This window comes from Corythoichthys intestinalis, chromosome 20, assembly GCF_030265065.1.
Source record: "Corythoichthys intestinalis isolate RoL2023-P3 chromosome 20, ASM3026506v1, whole genome shotgun sequence".
NCBI classification, from domain to species: Eukaryota; Metazoa; Chordata; class Actinopteri; order Syngnathiformes; family Syngnathidae; genus Corythoichthys; species Corythoichthys intestinalis.
In genome coordinates, this window is record NC_080414.1 from 19,920,284 (window position 1) to 19,936,235 (window position 15,952).

The 15,952-nt window shown below is 43.5% G+C and overlaps 1 protein-coding gene across 14 annotated transcripts in view; it reads right to left on the reverse strand.

Annotated features, from left to right (window-relative positions):
• The window catches only part of si:ch211-285f17.1 (sickle tail protein), a 171,316-nt gene that overhangs the window by 9,556 nt on the left and 145,808 nt on the right, over nucleotides 1-15,952 (reverse strand). For 10 of the 14 annotated variants that reach the window (XM_057824066.1, XM_057824068.1, XM_057824063.1 and 7 more), the window contains 9 exons: nucleotides 12,868-13,015; nucleotides 12,148-12,601; nucleotides 11,784-11,976; nucleotides 8,678-8,949; nucleotides 6,465-6,611; nucleotides 6,156-6,257; nucleotides 3,955-4,035; nucleotides 2,225-3,850; nucleotides 1,614-1,745 (listed from right to left, as the gene is read on the reverse strand). In XM_057824066.1, coding sequence (XP_057680049.1) covers nucleotides 1,614-1,745; nucleotides 2,225-3,850; nucleotides 3,955-4,035; nucleotides 6,156-6,257; nucleotides 6,465-6,611; nucleotides 8,678-8,949; nucleotides 11,784-11,976; nucleotides 12,148-12,601; nucleotides 12,868-13,015 — 3,155 coding nt within the window. The remainder of the gene's footprint in view (nucleotides 1-1,613; nucleotides 1,746-2,224; nucleotides 3,851-3,954; nucleotides 4,036-6,155; nucleotides 6,258-6,464; nucleotides 6,612-8,677; nucleotides 8,950-11,783; nucleotides 11,977-12,147; nucleotides 12,602-12,867; nucleotides 13,016-15,952) is intronic. The other 4 variants (XM_057824064.1, XM_057824076.1, XM_057824065.1 and 1 more) reach the window with 4 other exon arrangements.

Consider the following 15,952-nt stretch of genomic DNA (forward strand, 5'->3'; position numbering starts at 1 on the left):
CAAAAAAAATACTTAGGTTCGCTAGGAAGGATCTCTACATCAGGGCCTTCCTGAGAGGTCTACTGCTTTAAGATGGCGGCTGTTTACTAACGCATGTAGTCCTTAAAACATGTTGGCAATGCAGCTGTGTCAGTTTTTGCATCTAGTTCTATAATATGATATCTACCGTGTCATGTGGGCGTAGGCGTCAGGTATTATTGGAGCCACCTAGCATCGCGGTTGCAACGGCGTCTTCCCCACTGCTGCTCTGCTCTCGTCCCCGTGAGTCCGTTTCTCTCTGACTTTTTTTATTCAACCAACTTAGTAACGCATAGTAACGCACGCCTTTCCCGCCTCAGTAACGGTAACGGCGTTGCCAAGATGAGAAAAGTAATTAATTAGATTACTCATTGCTGAAAAAAATAACGCCGTTAGTAATGCCGTTATATTGTAACGCCGTTATTAACAACACTGGTATTAACGTGCCGATATCATATGTACTCTTTGAGATTTCTTATCCAACCACCATGAAACCACAGAAGTGGACTTCTGCTGGCCTGCAGGGTTGCGTACCAAAAAGTTGTGTCGATTACGTGCCGTTTTCAATCATAAACAGTAGTAACCAGACCAAGTAAAACTATATCAAAGAGTATTTTTTTCAAACGGTGAGGTATCGGTACGTTTTCTGCATCGGCTGATACCTCACAAAATGTGTCGGAATAGGTATCAGGTGCTAGAAAATGGTATCGGAATATCACTAATAGTTGATAGATCTTCAACTGCAGTTAGGTAGTCCAGTTGCCTATGCGTCAACTCTTTAAGTAGCCAGTCAATTCCAGATAAGTGTCACTGTATTAATCTGGATACTTTGTACCACCCCTACTAACAGAGACATGTTACCAGGAAACAGGATGCAGCATTGGTTAGACTGGAAGGGACATCTCTTCAGCTTCCTTTGTTAGTCGAAATATTAGGCCCGCAGAAGGGGCTGCTGGCGACATTTCAGAAGATGCGTGGAAGGTTTTGGAGAAGAGTTAAGGTGTGTGTCTGTGTGTGTGTAAGGAGTGGGAAAGGTGAGAGCAGGCAGGCGGGGGTACATGTGGGACCGGCACTTTCCTGCCAGGACTGGTTGTGAGAAGATCAGGACGAGGTGAGTTGAGTTTGAGATTTATACAGGAAAGGAAACAGCTCTCAGTGAGGTTAAGAAGCGATCAAAGTAGTTGTTTCGGGTTGAGAAGGGTGCAGGAGGTGTGAAATAGAAGCATCCTGGGGGGAAAGGGGAGTTGATGGGGGTTGGCAACACTGTTAGGAACTCAGCTGTGGTGGGAACTGGAGATGCGATGACAACTTTGCAGTTGGGTTCCGCTTTTCTTTGTCTGCCATTCGTTCCAGTTTTTTACATTTAGTCACCAACACAGTGAAAACCATGAGCAGTGTGGACATGCAGAAGCATACAGTACAGTGATGTTATGGGGTAACAGTCAAGAGTCAATCATGCCTTCCTGTCAAAGCGGAAACATCAATAAATCCACATTCCAAACACTTTGGTATTTTCCCCCGACTTAATGAATATACTCCTCCCTAAAAATTATTGTCCTGTAGTCTGTGTGGGTAAGGCCCTACAGTAAAACTACCTGTCGGAACTGCCTTTGCGCGTCCTGCAGTTTTTGCTGTTTTCCTGCTTTGTCAGTAGTAGCCGGTGACTGCCTGGACTTCGCGGACAAAGGGATGGGCATCCGACTAGTGGGGGAAGCGACACTGGTATTCTGCAGGGGGACCCAAACGAAACAAAAACAAGAAATAAAACAAAAGAAGGGGAAAGAACAACACAGCACATAGGAAAAGTGAGAAATCAAGGCACTGACAGTTGTAAAAACCTTGATTGTTAAAACACCAGTGAAAGACCATGCACCATTGATAGAACCTCACACTAACAGTACATGCAACCAGGACAAGATTAATCGTCACAGAACAGTCTTTGATTATTGATTGCTGAAAACCTTTCAGCAACGAAGGGAAAGGGTTAGGCGGGAGGCAGGGACCCATCAAAGTGCCACTTAAAATCATGACAACATGATTGTTTTTTTTTTTTTTAAGAGAAGGAGAAAGCCAAGGTGGACTTTTCCGACATTTCCTGCGGAGTGGATTAATGGTTTTGTCATTTCAGTGGGTAAGGTTGGAGTGAAGGTAGGTTGGAAAGACAAAGACCCGAAGCCTTGGGGAGCAACAAGAGCTAGAGAGAGACCTGTTGGATGGTGCTGAGGGCACTGGGGCTAGTGATGGTGGCTGTGCCGGAGTCGGTAGTGGTGGGGATGACTACAGGGCGTGGGAGGAGTTGAGGTTTAGTCTTCTTCTGGAAAGAACCTTTGCCGACTAGTTTAAAAGCAGACGCCTTGGAAGTTGGAAGCGACGCCGTCCTCCTCAACCCAACCCCTTCAGATACTTTCCCGTTCTCTCCCTTTTTCACCTCGGCGTAAACCGGCTCCTCGGGGGAGGCAGGTCCGATCTCGTTGATGGTAGTCTCCAGCTGCTTTATAGTCTGTTCTAAGCTGTCCAGCGTCTTGTAGGTGTTCTTACGGATCTCGTTGGTCCTCTTTAGCGGAGTTGGACTAGGCGTCTTAAGCGTATCCACTGCAGATTTCGATCGCGAGATCTCAAATCTCTTGGCTTCTTTATGCTGCCTTACGGTTCCGTCCGATTCCTCCTCATCCTCATACACAACTACCTGTAGCGTCTTCTTACCCGACTTGGTGCCAGTGCGAATAGCTTGCGTAAGTGCTGCCAGTTGTTTCTTGGGGAATTTAAACTTGAACTTCTTTTTGCTATCCTGCTTGACGTCTCCGTTCGACACTCCGGTGTCTGCCGATTCCGAAATTGACGAAGTCGAGGATGAAAGGCTGGTGTGGTCTCCGGCGACTTGAGACAAAGCGGCTTTTTCACCGTCAACCACCTCAGGCCCTTTGGCTTTCACCTGTAGCCCAAAGCTCCTGTCCGTGTCTGACTCCTCACTCTCCTCATCGATGCGCTCCGCCGCAAGCATCCGGTCAAGCTCTTCTTCGCACTCAAAGATGGTGGAAAGGCGCTTGTACGCGGCACGGATGTCCATGGGTTCATCGAAAATGATTATGACGGGTTTCTTGTTGAAGCCATTGTCCAGAGGCATGTCAGGATCTGCTGTATTGTTTCCCCCACCTACAGTCACGGTCTGGACGCTTCCTTTCTTGGCATTGACCAGTTCCTTGTATTCCCCACAAGAAAGTGCCTGAACCTTAGTGTTAGTAATCATAAAGGCAATGTTGTCTGGTGGAGGAGGCGCCTCTTCTCCTGGTAAATCAGGACTTAGACTAGCCTCTTCATTAGCATCATCAAAGTCAGATTTTGGTGGCTCATGCTCCTCACTTGATGACCTCCTCCGTGGTGGTGGTAGTGGAGCAGGTTTTTTAGTCCCCTCTCTAGCTACCGCTACTGGCACAGCCTCAGATTTCACATTCTTAGTGGAAAAAGCAGACTCCAGGACTAGCTGACTCTTTTTTTCTGTGTTGATTCTGTTCAAGTTTTTCCCATTGTCTATTTCTGCGCTCGTTTTCAAGGACTCAGAGCGTTTTAGGGGCTTCCTGGGCAGTTTGAATGCAGTCAGTCCCACAGGTTTGGGCGAAATAGGCGGTGGTGATTTAGGTGGTGGTGACTTGGGTGCCGTTGACTTGGCTGGCCGCTGCTCCTGCTGCTGTGGCTGGCCTGGAGAATTGTCATTAATAGTGACATTTGACACCTGTGATGGAGACTGGGCAGGCTCCCGGTGTTCATGGGATTCCTCCGTTCCGGAATGGGGTGGATGCTCTTTTGGAATCTTTCCAGTCACATAGTATATGACCTGCAAAGTTTGCATTTGATGTGAAAAAGTCCTGAATTTGAAATTAACCAAGAAGATAATAAGGATATTTCAAGAATATACAGCCAAAATGACAAAGAACATACCCCTTGGCTTTGCCTGGAAGGAGTGTTTCCATTTTCATCTGTGTCTGGAACTTTTTCATCCCGTGTGGGCTCTGAGCTCTGCTATGACAGTTTAGGAAATTACAAAACTAACTGGTACGGTAAACCTTTGAGCAATTTCGACCGCGCATTAGAATGAGTATCTACCTTTATAGTCTTATTTATTTGACATTTGTTTCCCATTGATGAACAATCTATCCATTAATTTTCTATAGCGCTTACTAAGGGTGTAACGGTAGATGTATTTCTATTGAACCGTTTCGGTACGTGGTGCTCGGTTCGGAACGGAGGCGTACCGAACGAGTTTCTGACGTAATGTAAACCTTACTTTTCGAGGCTGTGAGTCGATCGGGTTACAGTTTCTTTGTGTAGATTATATTTACTCCGTCTTCTCTACTATAATGAGGACCAACACGGTAGGACAGTATAACCCAGAAACGTCAACGGCGCGACAACGTGGCCGCCGCGAGAATGCAGTGAAACGCGGGCGTTAAAGTCAATCAGCCAATGCACACCAGTCGCAGTGCGGCCGCGTGTTAGCTAGAAGCGGCTCAACACGACGCACGCGAAAAGAACGGCAGAGTTTATTATTTGACGCGAGACGCGACCCTCCTGTGTCAATACTACTACCGGTAGCTAGGATCGGGCAGACCGGAAGTCACTCGTGTAAAAATACGGTGGATCCGGTCGATTTTCAAACTAATATGCAATCGTAACCCTCTTTTTGAGTCCATCAGATCTCGAGTGGTAGATCGGGGCACAGTTGACTTGTCTTTGTTGATTTACTGCTGTCTTCTCTGCTATAATAATAACCAACACGGCCCCGTATTCAATACAAAACCCTCCGACCACAACAAAACAAGTAGGAACTAATATTCACATAGGAACTAAAGTTATCCAACATAAAATATACAATATAAATGAACACTACATCCCATTTGTAAAATAAAAACACATAATAAAATAAATAAAAGCCCATTTAAATGAAATAAATTTAAATGGGCTAAAACACCTGTAATTAAATAATAAGAATAATACACAGATCCTGCTTACACAATTAATTTGACTAATTTCTGTGTGGCGCTTGAACTTGAGAAAATCCACCAATAAAGCTTTTGAAAAGCGTTCATAAGAAAAAAATGATTTATTGAGGCATTTCATTTGTAAAATACATGTTAAAATCTTTGTCATTGGGATTGCTTTTCTCTTTCGCACAGGACTTTGTTTTTCTTTCTTTCAGAAAGAAAGCAGACCAATACGCGGGGTCTGAAAGGCAAATTGTTGTTGGATTATCTTTAAATACCCGCTACTTTTTAGCAGAATTCTAGCTTTGTATAGGCTAATGTTCCTATTTTTGAAAGCACAAAGGTGTGTAATAAACAACGAGCACATTTATATTTTGCATTTTGTTTTGTTACTGGACCGAAAATGAACCGAACCGTGACCTCAAAACCGAGGTACGTACCGAACCGAGATTTTTGTGTACCGTTACACCCCTAGTGCTTACCCTCGCTAGAGTCGCAGTTGGTAGCAGCATTTGGACAATTTGCAAACTTCAACCCCAAAATTTGATCCACAACTGCGCTAACCCTTATTTTTAAGTTCTTCTATGGTACATTGACTGACGGTGAATTGAGAGTGCAAAATATGTCGTGTTGGAAACATTTGATCAGAGTGATTATTGAAAAACAAACTCAATCGATGCAAGGAGGTTGAAGTTGTGAAGCTAGGGAAATTTAAGCAAAGACGGAAAAAGTGAAGTGACGCAAAAGAAGCATGCACACTAAGCAACACAGACCTAAGGTGAACCAAGTCTGCAGTAATAGGTTTGTGTCCATAGCACATACAGTACTTTGTCTAAATTGGGAATGGTGATCAAATAAAAAGACACAAATGCCTGTTGAGGAACATAGTGCAATGATTTTTATTTGATTGGGAAAAGCAAGGTACAAAAACATTGTCCATGTTGGTTTCCAGAAGCTTCCTTTCATGCAGACTTAATCCTGATACTGCTTCAAGTGGCAGAATCCAAAGAGGGAAGGATGAGGAAGAGGAGGAGGCAGCAGCGTAAGGAAGCACTGAGGTTAAAAGTGTTGGTCAAGCCCAAGCGAGTGTTACGAGGCACAGGCAGCGAGCTGGCGGCAGCACACGGGGTTGGGGGGGGGGGGGGGGGGGGGGTTTACCTTCTTGTCCGGTCTTAGCTCTCTTATTTGCGCTTCCATGTGAGAAGTGGGGTCCACCGTGTTTGGGGGCCCTATTTCCTGAATTGTACACTTCTGGAAAACCTGGTGTGAAAAGGTTGTAGGAACAAGGAATTTGAGGGAAAATTGGATTCGTGATCAGTTGCCTGCACCCCCTGCATTTGCCACTTCTTAGGTGTGAAAGGAAGGCACCCGAATACCAACAGTGCGGAAATCAGACAAGTCAAATCACCCAAGAAAAGAGAGGAGAGTGTGTGTGTTTGTTTGTGTACGCATGTCTCTGTGTCGAACCTGGAGTTCCGCCATGATCCTTTCGCTATCGTCCTCCTCTTCACTGGCAACAACAGGAGGAGGAGTGGCAGGCTTCTTGGGTTCTAGTGGGGTGCTTTTGTTGGGCTTGATTTGGGCGGCAGGAAGCGGTCCATCCTCTTCACCTTCCTGGAATGATATAAATTGTTCAGAGGTATTTGTTACTTTAGTGGATCTTACACCCAATATAAAATAACAGCATTTAAATCATAGTTTAAGAAAACAAATAGAATATACAGTATTTGAAGTATGAGGAGTTGGAGTGATTGGAATTTGTAGCGCTAAGACAACGGGCAGATAACGGCGATAACAACTACAGGATGCTTGCTGACTACAGAAGCCCAACTCGCGCATCATAAGCGAGACAAGCAGGGGATGGCCAAGACATCTACAAGCCCATGTCTGGACAACTAAATCCCACCATCAGCTCTTCTGATAACCAACAATGTACAGTCCAGAACAATGAAAAACGTCCTCTCCTCACACAAGGAACATCTGATAACGGAGGAACCCGCGACTGAGAAGTTGGCACTCATCACTTACATGGCGCTGAGGCTGGCAAAATCCTCAACTCTCGTTGCCCTGACAACAGTAACGCCCGAACTCTCCTTCCCAATCCACATCAGACAATAACCCTAAACAATGCCCAAACACAACCTTCTTCCGGACAACAGCCTGCCTCACCAGAGCTTTTAAAAGTCTGAATGTATAACTAATTGCTGTCATTTTGCTCGGTGATCTTTTGTTGACCCTGGATCCAGCCTTCGTCTTAGTCTGGGTCTGTTTGCTGTTTTTGTCTTGCTGTTGACTTGGAATAAATTGTCAACTTGTGTTTCGAAGCCTTTTCCAGCTTTTAAAATGGAGTCAGTCCAAGGGGATAAAACTTAAGTGAACGAGCAGGGTTTGGCCTTTTGGCTGGGTTGTCGGGGTTGCGGCGCCCCGAGTTGTTGGAATTGCGGTGATTTGGCTGGCGTGATTACGGCAATCTGGTGAAAAGGTCAAATTTCAACAGCATGTTTCACTCGCATGTAAATTTTGGCCAATTTTACTGCCACTTTCACTAAATCTAACTTTACTGACCTGATGTGCACGGGAAAAAATGTTATTGTTGTTGTGTACTTTTGTATTTAAAGTAAATTTCCAAGTCATTACTTTTTTTGTATCCGTATTTCACTTACTGTCAGTACAAAATGAGACGACTCCTCATTTTCATTGACAACTATGGATGTCACGATCGCTTATTTCTGCACCCGTATTGGCCCGAATATAAGACAGCCCTGATTAAAAGACGACCCCCTCTTTTTCAAGACTCCAGTTTGAAAAAAGACTTTTGAACACCAAATTAATTTATATACAGGAAATAATTACAGTACATCTGAAACAAATGATTATAACAATATATTTGAGAGAAAAAGCATGTTATTTTCCCTCATTCAAATCTTAATATCTAAACATTTAAATATGTAAAGTCAACTGCAATCACATTCGTAAATGAATGACTTCTGGTTTTTGAAATGTAAATAAACCAATCTATTGTGGTAAAACAACAAAATTGCAATAACTGCATTAACTATCAAAGTGAAGTCTAACTGTAACTGTAGTCTTGAAACAAATCTGAGTAAGGAAAAACATTGCAATAAAATAATGCAAACTGGTTACACTTGAGAGTAGCTGAGATCTGTCATGACAGAACATCGCTTCAATGATATTTGGCGCCATCTAGCGTCGTGAATGGGTATAATGTCTAGGGCGCGAATATAAGACGACCCCCACTTTTTCAGTCTTATTTCAATGCAAAAAAACACTGTCTCATATTCGGACAAATACGGTATTATTATTATATTATTCAGATTTTTATTTATAATTTATTTGTTTTGCTATGTGTAATTGCCATTTGCAATAGTACCAGCAGTTTTTTTTAAGTATTTAGTGTCGGTTTTTGGGCTGTGGAACGAATTAATTGGATTATAATATATTCTTATGGGAAAATCCTGCTCGACATACGACCATTTCGATTTACAAACAAGGTCCTGCAACGAATTAACTTCGTATGTAGAGGTACCACTGGATATTTTTTACTTAAAAACCCGATACTTTTCACACAATTCGGATCCTCAAAAAATGGTGCGATCAGCCCGATTTCCGATCATGTAATCGGACAAACCCAAATGAAAGCGTATTTTTAAAAGACTAACCTGCGAATCCTTTCTGTTGGTGTAGACCATCTCGCCAGATCGTGTAGTGGTCATGCCCGAGCTGGAGGTGCTAAAGGTCTTCCTCGGAGGTGGCGGTGGCGGGGACTTGGTGGCCTTTTCAGATACGAGCTTGTTAAATGCGTCCGGGGATGCGGGTTTTGTGGTGGTCTTGGAGGGCTTTTCGGGCACTGGTTTGCCAGGTTTTTCCTTGTCTGGCTTTGGGAGTTTTTCTGGCCCCCTCTTGGCTGATTTGTCCAACTGAGGTTCTGACTCTAATAGGGGAAGAAACGTGTTAATCGAAAACATCCAGTCTTACTATTGCATGTAAAATCTATTTAGAGGAGTTCCAAAAAATCGATTATTACATGCATCGCGATTCAACATGTGACGATTCGATTACAATTCATAAAGGTTAAAAAAATGATGATTTTCCCTCATAACTTTATGGCAGCCGCTCGTAGCAGAACGAAATTCAAGACACGTCTGCCACCCGGGCACCAATAACGGGCGCACGCACGTTATGATGGATGCTGCCGATCACTTGCCACGTTTACATGGAGCCAAATATTCCAATTACAATCGGAATATTTGTTCAAACCGAATAAATGTGTTCCATATAAACACCTCATTCGGAATGAACAGGCCCAAACCGAATGGAATTTCATTCCGATTCACAGGGGTGGAATATTCCTTGTCCCAAACCGATTAGAAGTAAAATTATATCATGTAAACAGCAGGCATGAAAATGGGTCAGGGGTTAAAAAGGTGAGAAGGGTGTGGAGGAAATATGTTCCAGTACACTGTACACCCCATAAAAATATTGAGCTCTGTCGACCCACACTGTATTTCAGCAGGGCCGTGCAGAGACCGGTGGAGGGGCGGGTGCTTGTAGATCAAAAGGGGCACATGAAAAAGTATTTAATACACCTTAAAACAACATAACTTCAATTTTAACCAGCTTTAGATAATAATTGGCTGCGACTGTGACATACTTTAATTGGGAGGGGGGCAACAGTGAGGGGGGTGGGGGGGTGGGGGGGCTACTTCGCGGTTTTCACTTATTGCGGCGGGTTCTGGTCCCCATTAACCGCGAAAAACGAGGGACCCCTGTATTTCTGAAAAGCTTTGAGAAGCAAGAGTCATTCCCACCACTCGTCGGGCCGGTGTTGTGCCGACACAAGTCCCAACCGAAAATAACGTGTCTCAGGCAGACGACGGGAGCGATGCGAGGCGCCCCACTCCATCCGAGAGCATGCCGCTTAATTTGACTCAACTGTGCGTTTCTTCGTTAATATTACCGCTAAATACACGAGCTTGACGCCAATTTAACGGGAGTTTTTTTTCCACGGGAGATTTGGCTAGCTCTGGCAGTGTTCAACGCAAGCTGCAACGAATGGCAGTAACTTTATTATATCGCAAAATATGAAAACGATTGAAAGCATTACTCACCAAATTTAATCTGCTGGCAAATGCAGTGAAGTGTTTATGCTGCGCTCTGATCTGCCCTGCTTTGGATAAGGCCTGCTTTTTGTTCTCGCAGCTTTGCAATGCAACCAAAGGCTCTCCAAGCACTCCATGTACACGTAAAGAGTGCGCGCGATTGGAATAATGGAACGCAGTTTGGGCCGATGATTGGTTCTCGTCAGCGAAGCATCTAGAAGGATTTGCTGACTGAGCACGTGTCACTTTTTTAAAGAACCGATTTCTTAAGTGCTCAGTTTACGTACTAAGTTAATCACATGATGATAATAATATAAATAATTAGATAAAACCTCCCGAACCCCCCCCCCCCCTCCCAAAAAGAATTTCTCCTCGGATCTACGCAATTCACGTAGGTCGCCCTTTTTTACTTCAAAACGGCGAATTTCGCCGAATGGTGAGAGATTTTCATGCCTGAAACAGGGAAGCGGAATGGTGTCTGGTTGCGTTCTTTCTGCGCATGCTCCGTACTGACGTGGTGACGTCAATCGGTGACGTAAGTAACGTCACTTGCAACATGGCTTCCAAGCACACGCACAGCGCACCCACACAACTTTTTAAATGAACGGCGTATCATTCTGAAGTTTTGTTTCCACTCGAAAAGTTAAAACAGCAGCTGATCTGACGATCGATCTCCATGTTTTGCAACGTTACGCTTTGTTTTGATTAATCTGCGCATGTCAGACGGCAGTTGTCAAACGTCCTTTCGGAATAAAGGCAGTCACATGTAAACGCTGGATCGGAATAGATGAAGTGACATGTAAACAGCTTATGTGAAATTTCCATTCGGAATGATTTGAATCGGTATGAATAAAAGTCAGCATGTAAACGTGGCTATTGAGAGATTTGCTCCTTTTTAAAAGACTGGAAAATATATTTGCGTATGAGGTTATTTTTTAGAGCAATAGGGGAAGAGAGATAGTTTGTTGCGCCTTGTCTTTTAGATGTCCAGCAGTAGTATTTTCAATTGAAAAATGTCCTCAGTGTATAGCTAAGACCCACGTGCATCTATAAGAGGTGAAAACATGAACCCTCTTGTACTGTTTAGCCTTTATGGTTGTTGTCTTTGAGCTGTTAATAGTTAGCGCCGAGCGCTAAGCTAATTAGCTAATTCGCTAACGTGTATTTCATATGCAGAACATGTAAAACCATGATTAAGTACAGCGGTAACACTACAAACATGCGAAATAGTACAGGTATATTGGTTAAAAGACTTATTTCTAAAGACACTTTGTTTCCAGAAAATGTGAAATTCATTCCACATGTGTAAATTTGATTGTATTATTGAGAGAAAAAAGTACTCCCTTTAAAATGGTAAATGTTTTTGCACTTTCTTGTAAAAAATAAATTAATTAATAAGCAGCTCGAGGGCAGCTTTTTGTTGTATGGGCATGTTTCAATCGTTACTGTTGAATCATTAGGATATTTTGGATAAATAATGAACATAAACACGGCTACTGTATTAATTAGTAATGTACGATGTGTCGATAATCGCGATACTCGTGATAATCACGATCATCGTCAATACTCGAAACGTAGCTCCATGAATCGTAATCGAATCGAATCGTGGGGTGCCTAAGATGGCACACCCCTAATTCTATTGCCATTGTATATTTATTAGCAGGACCTGCTGGAGTCTCCAAGGGGATTTTCGTTTGCTCTCTGGAGGCAGCAGGGGGCAGTAATGGCTTACTTTCCACATCTGGACTGGGAAGGCCTTTAGTCATGTTGGCCTCAGCCTCTTGGAGAATTTTCTCAAACTCTTTTTCATCATACTGACCCATGTTCTGCCTCCTCTCCTCCCACTCCTTCTCAGCTGCCTATGGTTAGAAAAAATGTGGAGAACAATTTTAAATAGTCTTGCAATTACCTCAGCCGAGGCTGAACATTACTGTTAAGGTTTGGAATTTTGTCGTCATTGGAATTCATGCATTACAAAAAAAAGCTAACCTTGCAATCACAGAAAGCCACAAAAACACCTTTGGACATACCTCTATGGACATCGCTCTGTTTTTGCATTTGTCTTTACTATGTTGCAGCTCCTCAATGACCATATTCTGGCTGCTGGTCCCATTCCCCTGGCTCACAGGGCTGCCACGCGCCTTCTTATGTGGGTCTGTAGATGTCGTCTTTGGTGACTCACGGCCTTGACCCTTGCTCAGGGCGTTGAAGTGAGTGGGGCTGGGTGTAAGAGGTGGGCTGTGCTGAGCGGCAGACAAGCTAGTGGACTGCTGAGACTGCCGCAATGTAACCGGAGAGCTCTGGACCTGATGGATCACCACCGGAGAGGGGGGCTTAGCTTCGGATTTGAACGCGGAGCTCTGGGAGTCCGGTGGGGCCGCTGCAGCGATTGATGCTGGTGTGTTCTCCGTTGGAGATGGGGTGTTATCCAGTGGGACATTAGAAGAAGGATCCGCTACTCTCTGAGTGCCTTCGCTTGCCGATCTGCAATCATGACAAGAACTGGTCAGGGAAGACATGGAATGCAAGCTTAAAAATATGAACCGGTGAGGTGTACACCTTTTGTTCTATTACATACAAAAATATGGAAATGTGGCGCTGCAGTGTCCACCCAATAAATTGAGTTACTCAAGTTTGACGCCTTAGCCCTTGTGTCCATGGCCGACCCGCCGGCTCAGTCACTTTGTTCGCTACTTCTCATTTTCACGGTCCAGTAACTCCTCGCCCGCTACTCATTCTATCCCGCTCACCTTCTCAGACTGCTCAGTGTGTCCGTCAGGCTCTTCACCCTTTTCAGCATGCTGTCCAGTTTGTGAGGCTCCTCCTTGAGAAACTTGACAGCCTCCACTTCTACGCGGAGCACGGCCCGCATTCTGGTTTGGAGGGCTGGAAACTCTCCTGAGCAAACACCGAAAAAAATCCCACATTATAGTTAGACATACACAACATTCTGAAGTGACCATACCACAGAATCCGGGAATTATTGAGACTGTGACAAAAAACACAACGATTTTGTTGCTAATTGGCCTCGCCTTTACATGAGCCCCTTTCACACACATATCCCGGTAAATTCCCGTGTAAGGTGACACGGGATTTACAGTGTATCACAAAAGTGAGCAACCCCTCGCATCTCTGCAGATATATAAGTATATCTTTCCATGGGACAACACTGACAAACTGACACTTTGACACAATGAACTAGTCTGTGTGCAGCTTATATAATAGAGTTAATTTATTTTCCCCTCAAAATAACTCAAAATATAGCCAGTAATATCTAAACCCCTGGCAAAAAAGTGGATAAAGCCCTATGAAAAAATGTACATCCCTAAATGTCCAAATTGAGAACTGCTTGTCATTTTCCCTCAAAAATGTCTCAGGACTCAGCATCTTCTGAAGACGGTACACAAGAAAGCTTGCCCGTCTCATCAGACCATAGGACATGGTTCCAGTAATCTATGTGCTTTATTGACATGTCAGCAGCAAACTGTTTGCGGGCTTTCTTGTGTACCGTCTTCAGAAGAGGCTTCCTCCCAGGGTGACAGCCATGCACACCAATTTAATGTAGAGTGCGGCGTATGGTCTGAACACTAAGAGGCTGACCCCCCCCACCTCTTCAGTCTCAGCAGCAATGCTGACAGCACTCCTGTAACGAGTCACATGACATTTTGGAGAGAAAATGACAAGCAGTACTCAATTTGGACATTTAGGGATGTACATTTTTCATAGCTGTACTCACTTTTGTTGCCAGGGGTTTAGATATTAATGGCTATATTTTGAGGGGAAAATAAAATTAATTCTATTATATAAGCTGCACACAGACTACTTTTCATTGTGTCAAAGTGTAATTTTGTCAGTTTTGTCCCATGAAAAGATATACTTCAATATCTGCAGAAATGCCAGGGGTGTACTCACTTTTGTGATACACTGTACTCGCGTCATTGCTTTCACTAAAGGAGAGATATGCCGGGAATGATGCGGGTTGGACACTTTCACAGACTTGTACCGTGTTGCCTACTCGACGCTCTCTGTACGGGGAGGGCTGCTGGCGCGATGTTATAACCCGGACATTATGTCATTTTTGGTAGGTATCGGCTGTCAAAATGTTGGTCAAATCGTGTTTTGTTACAGAGCCGGTTGTGGGAGTGTTCCCGACGTCATAAATGCAGCCAATTCAAGCTCATCAAGACTGTATTTAAACCCAGGTGACCCGAGAGAAGGGTGCCGAAATATTAACTTGCTGGGCGCCATTCGACACCTTGTGCTATCAAATTTTATGCATTTGCTAGCTTGTTCGTCTGCCGCGACTTGTTTTGAAATCCCCTACATTCTGCTGGTATTTGAGCGTATTTTTTTGTTGCCTTATTGGCTCTCTGCCTACCGCTTAGGCTAGTATTATTGATTCTCGTCAACCTACTGTGATGGACCCATTGTGCTATTCCCCCTTTTCCGCGATCGTGTGTATTTTTGTTTGTATTTAATAAACCCTTGAAAGCATCCCTCCGTTGTTTCCTGGTTTGAGGTACAACCAGGGGTGAAAGTGGGCCAGAAAGGTCAGGAACGCAGTTCCGGTATAAGATTCAGGGCCGGAACGCAGTTCCGGTATAAGATTCAGGGCCGGAATGCTATTCCGGTACACGGTGCTTTTATTCCAAAAATATGACGGCAACTGTCAAAACGCTATGTAAAAAAATGCTAAACTGCAACACATGCATTTCATCTTCAAGAAGATAACAATCTACCAACATCAGATTTACATACACAAGTGTTAACAACAAGCATAATAAATTGCTTGTGTAGCGTAATCCATTTCCATCTATATTTATCATTTATTTTATTCAACGGACGGCATGGAAGTTTCCCCAGCTGCTGCTGTTATCTGTGTCTGACGATGATGAGTCACGTCAATGTGCGAATGCACACAGCAAAGCAAAACGCCTGGACTCACTTATCTGTTCAATTGGCTGACATACTGACGTGATCAGCAGAGATAGTTAGCTCTGATTGGTTTAAATGTGCATGTTTTCTGGAACAGCAAAAAAAAAAAAAAAAAAAAAAAGTGCTGAATTGATGCGACAAAAAAAGGGCAATGCAACAGAAAATGGATCAAATCTTTAAGAGCAAGGAAAGAGTTGAGGCTTATTTCTCATATTTAGTTTTATTTGCTCTGATGGGGAGGCTCAGAACATCTTAGCTGTCAATGTGCATTTTGGACTTATATTTGTTAATTTATGTTAGGCTACTTATTCATTTCCTTTATGATTTAAAAAAGTCAATGTTTGCGCGATCTTCAAAATATATTCCATTTCACTCTGCATAATATAAGTCATTTGTACTTATTTTTTTGAATTTATGTAACTTATATCTAAAATCAGTTTTTGTATGTGTTATAGAAATAACTGTGCCAAAGTTTTCTTTCCATTTGATTTTTAGGAGGTTTGACCACTCCCCCCCCAAATATAAATAAATAAACAAAATTTCTGGCTCCGTGGCAACCTTCATGTCGGGGAGTTCCGGTAAGAAATTCAAGCCACTTTCACCCCTGGGTACAACCTTGTGTCCGCAGTTGCGGACCCTAACATCGGCAACAAAACAAACCACACATTTCGAGAGGTGGACGATGGACTGTCTTCATCGGCTGTACGATCCAGTAGCAATTTAATTTCTTTATGTTTTCAGTTTAATTTTGCCATTTCCAATTGCCATGTTGATAGTGATGTTTGTTTACTGCTTTTATTTTTACTGCGAAGAAAGAGGAAATGACGATCGGCCCGCCATGATATTTACGTCAACAGCCATCGTGCTGTGAACCGGGAATCAAATGCGTGCTTTCACACA